At 34.1% G+C, this 8,379-nt stretch overlaps 1 protein-coding gene across 1 annotated transcript; it reads left to right on the top strand.

The window, feature by feature from the left end:
• Window positions 1–2,461: 2,461 nt before the first annotated feature.
• On the top strand, window positions 2,462–6,537 carry LOC134236237 (uncharacterized). The gene is made up of 2 exons (XM_062718413.1): window positions 2,462–2,650; window positions 6,353–6,537. The coding sequence occupies exons 1-2, from the start codon at window positions 2,485–2,487 to the stop codon at window positions 6,499–6,501; spliced, it is 315 nt and encodes a 104-aa protein (XP_062574397.1). The 5' UTR covers window positions 2,462–2,484; the 3' UTR covers window positions 6,502–6,537.
• The last annotated feature ends 1,842 nt before the right edge of the window (window positions 6,538–8,379 follow it).

Here is an 8,379-nt window from a genome sequence, read left to right as displayed (position 1 = left end):
AAACGGATTCTTTGTGAGAAAATGTTCAACTTCACAAATCATTCTACTTTCAGTTTGTAAACGGCAAACATGTGTCCGACGTCGACTCGAAGGGGCACACTAAAAACGGGATATACTAGAGACCTGATATTTACCTGACGTTTTAATTTTTAATTAAATGGTAATATTGAGTATTTTAAATTACTTATGTACAGACTTTATTACTTCGAGGCATATGCTATACAAAAATTCAATTGTTTGGAACATTTACAGACAAATTTGAATCAGGTCAAATCAGTGTTTAGTACATCGCGTCTTTAGTACCTTCCTATTTCCCACAATGCCGCGCGTTGTTTACAAACAAGCGCGAAAAAATCCTCTAAACTTGGTACTAATATTATTGTTGTGTACATCATCACATTTTAAAATTATTTGAATAAAAAGAAAACAAAGAAACACCGAATCAAAACTATATCTTTTAGATGCATCAACTAAAAATGTGCACATGTATGCAGTAAAGGCTTGGCTGGCTATAGTAGACAACTTGTTCCTGAAAGGTTTCTCACATACGTACTTGTTTTATAAAAAAAACAATTAAATATAGCTGGAAGTTTATTTCTTTTTATATCAAATGACAAGATTTTATAAGTTCGAAATTATTTCAGTCAAACTTTTTCATAATATACCAATATTTTTAGCTATCAGAAAAAAGCGTGTATGAGCTGATATGTTTTACGGTGTGACCGTTGGGGCGAGCGCAGTTCTACCATCAAAAACACTTGAGATCAGCCACTTCGAACGTCAAGCCGCACGAGACATCTCGACTAGCTGTGACGTCATACGACGTCACAAAGCTCGTCGGAGCTTACGGAGACAGCCGAGCGTCTGTTTGAAACTATAGAACTAGTGCAATTTTTGTCGAAAAACATTGCAGAGTTATTTCTTGTTTCTTTGAAAGATTTCTACAAACTGAAAGCCTGCATTACGTTATTATTTATTTATTTATTCGGCAATATTCGCGCAAAGGACATTGGGTAGTGCAGGAATTCTGGGAATGTTGCACAGAGAAATTTGGCTGACGTATGTACAGATTTCAATCCGAATTTCCTCTGTTCTTACACGTTAGCCTATTGAGCTCGCTTCGCGAGCGTCGCTTCGCGACGCTCGCTGCGCTCGCTATTAACCCCTAATTATAGGGGCCAGCCCCTTTTCGTTAATCAAATATGAAAGCTCTCGTAATTACCCACAACTTTTGTAATATATTTCTTACCAAATTATTCTCGGTTTAAAAGTTATTACACAAAAAGTAGCAAAAATTCAAAGAAAAAAAATTACTAAAATTTGCCGTTTTATAGCTTCAAAACTTTAAGAAATCAGCTATATAATTTTATCGTTGTGCACATCTACAATGTATTGGCTACAAGTTCTCCAACTTTCGTGTAAATATCTTATGTCATTTTTGAGATTTTCAGTGGAAACGAGACATCAAAAAATTTCAATTAAAGGGCAATAACTCACAAATAAAGGCATGCATCAAAAAACTGAAAACAGGTTTAAATAGGTTTAACTACAAGCTATCTATCCTGAAAGTTTCATAACGATCAGTCCAAAGGTCTTTGAGAAATCGCCTGTCAAAAATCGAGCGGGAAAAAAAAAGAATAATAAGAAACAATAGAATAACAGTAGGGTCTTCCGAAGGAAGCGGAAGACCCTAAAAAGAAACCGAACGAAAACAATAAGGTCTTCCGTTGGAGACGAAAGACCTTAATAATAAGAAACAGTACTATAAGGTCTTCCGTGAAGACGGAAGACCTTAATAATAATAAGAAACAATAGAATCACTATAAGGTCTTCCGTGAAGACAGAAGACCTTGATAATAAAAGTGAAAAAGAAACAATACAATAATAGAAGGGTCTTCCGTTGGAGACGGAAGACCCTAATAATAATAAGAAACAATAGAATTGCTATAAGGTCTTCCGTTAAGACGGAAGACCTTAATAATAAGAAACAGTACAATAACTATAAGGTCTTCCGTTAAGACGGAAGACCTTAACTAGAGCTCTTCCTTAGACCACAGGAAGTTGTTATGTAAAATGTCATTGCAAAATCTCAAAGGGTTCTCGAGATATTGTGTGGAAACGAAAGTGTTATAACAGACAGAATTTGATAATTTATGACCTTGACCTTTGACCCTTTGACCCCAAAATCAATAGGGTTCCTTTTTAGTCCATAGGGAGTTGCTATGCAAAATTTCATTGCGAAAGCTCAAAGGGTTCTCGAGATATCGTGTGGAAACGAAAGCGTTACAGACAGACAGAAAGACGGACGGACAACCCAAATTAATATCCCCCACTTTTCAAGCGGGGGACAATAATAGACTGGGTTACATGACGCCATCTAAAAAGGAATTCTTTTTTTTTTTGGTCCTGTTTTACTTGTATAACTACCAATCACAGGGCTTTAATCAAATACTTCTGGTTTTTTATTGTACATAGTTGTGTATTATGCCCTCTGGACCTACTCCAGGTTACCGCGTGTCATTACCTGTCATCATTGGAACAATTCCCCTTCATTCTTCTGTTAAGCAGTACCAAACAAATTATGGAGTCACGGCCACGGAACTTACTACATTGCCTCAGTCTGGATCTGGAGCTACGCCTATGAGTTTGCGTGAGTAAAATCAGGAAATACCAAATTTTCCCAATTTCTTGGGAAAAAATATTATACAATACATTATTTAATTTTTTTCTCTTATTTTAAAAACATGATATAATTATAGCTATTATTATACATGTCTGTTAAAACGTTATTACAGAAACAATTGCCTATCTGGGTGTTGCTAAAACGCGGAACGGAAAACGGAACGGAAAGCGGAACGGAACGGAAAACGGAAAATCTTTGTCAAACAAATAACATAGATTCAATATAAATCAGATAAAAGAGCAATATTCTTGTTGTAAAAGTCATTTATAATAAAAATTTATTGGTAACTATTATATATTCATGAGTCATACACACCCTCCGTGGAAATTATGCTACTGAAAGACCCCCCCCCCCCCCCCACACACACACACACAATCACGAAATAGGATTTTCGTGTTTGGGCAAAGGACATATCCCCCTTTTTTTGCTTGTCAAATTTGTTATATGTTGGAATTTTTTCTGACCCCCATCTCCTCTTTCAATTTGTTTCCAATGTCAATGTCTGGAAAGACAAGAATAACTAATTATACTAATCAGATTATGCACGAAGTGTAGAATTCGGGAGTCATGAAAGGGGGGTTGCAGGACCGGATCTGTGTAGGGGCCCACAGCCACATTAAAAATTGATTTATTAAACCTTATGTACATTTGGACACAAAAGGGGTGGGAGGGGGGGGGGGGGGCAGACCTATTACGAGTCGACTTCTAAGACCTTTCCGATGAGCGGGAAAACAAACTCATTTTTTACAAGCCCCCCCCACACATTTTGTGTCCAAACAAACATAAGGTTTAATTTCAAAATCAATTTTTAATGTGGCTTTGGGCCCCTACACAACTTTGTCTATCCAGAAAAGGACTCTAAAAAAGCACTCCCAACATTAATATACTTTACTATAGGAAATGTTCATAATCTGATTAGTATAACTTAGTTTACCACAGTGTAGTCTTATCAGACATTGACATTGGAAACAAATTGAAAGTGAAAGATTTGGGGTCAGAAAAAATTCCAACATATAACAAATTTGACAAGCAAAAAAAGTGGGGATATGTCCTTTGCCCAAACTTGTCAATCCTTTTCAGTGATTGTGTGTGTGTGTGTGTGTGTGGGGGGGGGGGGGGTAATTTCAGTTGAGCATAATTTTTTACGGATTTCGTGTGTATGAGCAGATCCATGAATATAAATGTTACCAATAAATTTTTATTATAAATGACTTTTACAACAAGAATATTGCTCTTTATACCTGAAAATTATATTGAAATCTATGTTACCACAGTAAATGTTTGACAAGTTAGATTTAAAAAAAATACTGTTTTCCGTTCCGTTCCGTTTTCCATTTTGTGTTTTTTGCTTGTCAAATACCCAGATAGGCAATTGTTTCAAACTCTGTAATAACGTTTTAGCAGACATGTATAATAATAGCTATAATTACATCAAAATGTTTTTAAAAGTGCGGGGTTCTAAGACCTTATCCGATGAGCGGGAAAACAAACTCATTTTTTACAAGGTCATTCATGCACACATATGTGCCGCAAACAAACAAAATTTAATTTCAATGAATGCAAAGATTCTGCAATCTGAATTTATCTACCACAACTTTGTCTATCCAGAAAAGGACTCTAAAAAAGCACTTTTTTGGCCAACATTACCTTTACTATAGGAAATGTTCACTGAAAGGAAGGTTCCCCCCTCCCCCACTTTTTACCACAGTGTAGTGTTATCAAGGAATTGTATGACAAAAATTGAAAGTGAAAGTTTCTTAATATTTGGTCTTTTGCGTAAAAAGTTGCCCGCGCCCCCCCCCCCCCACGAAATAGGATTTTCGACCTTGGGCGACATCAACTTTTGTGGGTTTTTTTGTAGGAATCTTATACCTCAACTTTTTCAGGTAAGTAAAAAAAAAGCTTTTCTTGCCAATCAGTTGGAACACACATGCATGCGCACTTTCAAAAACGATGCTATATATAAATGTAGTAAGTTAGTGTAAAAAAATACTGAAAGATGTTGGGAGTTGGAACTGTAAACAATTGTCTTCTTTTTGTGTTTTTTGCTTGTCAAATACTTTTCATGCTGTTTATTAATATATAAGCATGTTGAGCACCAATTTTCAAGGATTTTATTGTTGAGCAAAACAAAATTTAATGTTCATTGAATTAAGAAATATGTTATTCATTTGTATAGGCAATGCTTTTATATCCTTATATTAATTACGCATCTTCGAAAAAATTATAAAGTTACCTTTTTATATTGAATCCTTGAAAATTGCGCTCAAGCACAATTGCATGAAACCACAGTATATATGTAGTAAGTTAGTGTAAAAAAAAATTTCAGATACTGAAAGATGTTGGAGTTGGAACATATCCCCCTCCCGAATCAAACAATTGTCTTCTTTTTGTGTTTTTTGCTTGTCAAATACTTTTCAAGTTCGTTTACCCACCCATCCCCTTTTTCAAACTCGATTCTATGTGACTGCGCGTTAGCGACCTTTGTAAATAAGAGACATGAGCATGACAAAATGATTTTTTTATTATATTAGTCATTTCACGTGTTGATCAAAATGTATTTAATAGTGCGGGGTTTAATGTGTACAAGATATATCGTTAATAATAATATAATTTGAAACAGGTATTTCAAGTGATTTAATCTAAAATAATATATTCCGTTTTCCGTTCCGCGTTTTAGCAACACCCCTGCACCTCTAGGCTACGTTATGTAAAAGACTACTTAGCACATTTTATCGAAGTTGGGCGAGCTACATTTTTTGTAATGTAATACTGTCGGCGTTCCAGGTTAAAGTTTTTGGAGCGGATTTCTTTGCAAGTACTTCTATGCCTTGTATTAATCAGAGATACATGGAGGATGCTTTTAGTATGCTATTGTGCAAGTCTAGGATTTAGATGCTGCAATTTTAGCTAAAGAATAATCAAGTTAAGGTTTATGGAAAAGATTAAGTTTTTGAAGTAAGTGTTATTTCTAAGTAACGGTGAGCCCTATGTGGACCAAGTAACTGTACGTCCTATATGGACCAAATTAAACTTGGATGGAGTAAAACTTTTAGAGCAGATCTCATTTATTTCATTACCTTTAAGGCATTCGCTGACCAACCTTGCATGAATGTTACATCAAAGGATACACGCTACTTTACTTGCGTCGGATTCTGGATCTGACCTACATTTTCCGATGAATGACCATGTTAAATTTGAAATTCAGATCTCAAGTAACTGTAAGCACTATATTGACCAAACATGCAAAAATGAATGATGATGCTGGATCTGACCTACATTTTCCCGATGAGTAACAAGGTTCAAGTTTTTTGAGCAGTTTCATTACAATGAATAGGAAAGGACTATGTGAATCAAATTTGCCTGGATGATGCATGAAGGAATACACACTCTGCAACTTGCATCAGATGCGAGATTTGACTTACATTTACCTGATGAGTGACTAGTTTGACGTTTTTGATTAGTGTAAATATAAATATCTTGCATGTTGATGTACTCTTCCAGCATGTTGACATGACTTATTTTGCTTGCAAGGGGGGGGGGGGCAGAAATCTATTTTATGATACAAATCAAATGTAATTCTTAAAAGTATTTCTCGATGTTTCAAATTATATATGAATACGATACAGAAGATTTTGAATTATCTAATTTTAATGCGATCCTTTTCAGCATCGCCAAGATACAGTGAATATGTATTTGGCAAAACTAGCATCCGAGAAAAGGAGGACTCTAAGCACACGATGGGTGAACTGGACTACGCACCGATGTATACGTACTATAATATGTCCAACAAACCGGTGGCAGATCAAGGGAAATAATAAGGATAAAAATGTATTATCGACCGCAGGAGCAGCCGATTTTGTATGTGAAGAAGGAGGAATGAGGCGTTATTTTTTCATTGCATCGATGAAATTAGTCCTTATTGATAACAAAATTAAGTCATGGATAAAAATTAAAAATATATATATACTTTGTCCTAATGGTTGTTATTAAGTTTCATTTTATTTTTCATTTCTCATCAGGTGTCGATTTGTGATTTTATTGAAAATGTGTTAAATGAACTGTTCCCGAAGATGAAAGTTCAAAAGATATAGAAACAACACTTGTTGAGTTTCCGGATATGAATTGCAGTGCCCAAAATAAGTAATTGTAAAAGTGTTTATGAAGAAGTGAAGTTTGTTTTGAATACATTAATTACAGGTGCAAATGACAGAACATCTGAATTATCACAGACAAAGATCGATGATACTGGTGTGTGAAGTTTGTTCGTCATTTTCTTTTCTTGGCATTCAGACCTTTTTAGCAAAATTCCTTAAAATGCTAAAATGTAATATATTTTTGCCGCCAATTTGATGCTTTGCATCAGTTTTAAAATGTGAACATGTCATCAACATAATAATGAAGTGGTTATGTTCAACATAGTCTGGATGTATAACGTTGCACGTGATCTTGGTACCTTTTTCTTTAATCACCCTGAACTCTTTTTAAAAAAATCCGACAATGAAATAAGATGTTTCAGATGTTTGTTTTTTCTCTCTAATAATTCATTTTGCTTGTATTTTGGCATCATACTTTACTAATTTTCAACAACTTATTTAAGGTTTGATGTGTATGTTAAAAGTTTAACTACCAAAAGATGCTCAATAAAAAAATAAGCATATTGTATTTTTTATCTTTTACAAATTTTACAGCGTAACTAGATCTAGATTTAGTTTGTTAGTTTATACACATTTATACATGTGGCTGCCTCTTCGAATGATGGGTATTTTCTGAAGAAAAATAAAATCGTTGCCTTTCTGTTATTTACCTTCGGTCTTGCATTGCTTAAGTTAATTGCAAAAATGTATAATTCTTCTTCCCTATTGATAAAACATTTCAAGCTCAGACCCAGGGCCATTTTTAAAGGTACTTGGACACAGATTTGAAGTTAATATTTTCTCATTTTTTCTGTATAATATCACGAAATATATATTTTAATATTAGCATTTCACACAAAAATTAATTAAAAATCTTATTTCATTTAAAAGTTATTAAAACTTTTAATTTTTTGGCGGGTTTGATTGACACATCCTTGCATTTTCACAAATTTTAACTTTATTCTTAATCCTTAGGAAAAGTGGCAATTTTGATGTGTTTTAATGAGAAATATTAAAACTTTTATCAAGAAAAAATTTTTTATTTAGAGTAGAAATGTAAGAAAGCAAAACACCTTCACAAATATCGTCATTCCGAACTAAGAGATGCGTACAGAGTTTAGCAAATCGAGCACGCTCGTGTTATGCACACAGTTTTTGTAAACAGGGCTCGAGTTATGTTATTGTTTATAAATATTTAGAATTCACCGGGTGCGTTCAATCGTCACAGTCTGCTTACCACAACTGCACGGACTGACAATGTATTGTGTGTTTGTTTTGCTTTCAAACGTGTCTACTCTGAATTTTCTGGATCATAATATTAATATTTTTCATTTATACAAAACGAGATTGCCACTTTTCCTAAGGATTAAGAATAAAATTCAATTTGAGAGCGTGCAAGGATATGTCAATCAAATCCGCCGAAAAATTTGAAATTTCAATATCTTTTAAACGAAATAAGATTTTTAATTAATTTTTGTGTGAAATGCTATTAAAATATATAAGTCGTAATAATATAGAGAAAATAATAACTTCAAATCTGTGTCCAAGTACCTTTAAAAA

This window comes from Saccostrea cucullata, unplaced genomic scaffold, assembly GCF_032062105.1.
Source record: "Saccostrea cucullata isolate Sc308-1 unplaced genomic scaffold, CSIRO_AGI_Scuc_v1 ctg14692, whole genome shotgun sequence".
NCBI lineage: Eukaryota > Metazoa > Mollusca > Bivalvia > Ostreida > Ostreidae > Saccostrea > Saccostrea cuccullata.
Note: the sequence above shows the minus strand (reverse complement) of the source record. Positions and strands in the feature narration are given on the sequence as shown.

Coding starts and splice junctions, on each gene's coding strand:
- LOC134236237 (XM_062718413.1), top strand. CDS start 2,485: ATGCCCTCTGGACCTACTCCAGGTTACCGCGTGTCATTACCTGTCATC. Junction 2,651..6,352: donor AGCTACGCCTATGAGTTTGC/GTGAGTAAAATC, acceptor GATCCTTTTCAG/CATCGCCAAGATACAGTGAA.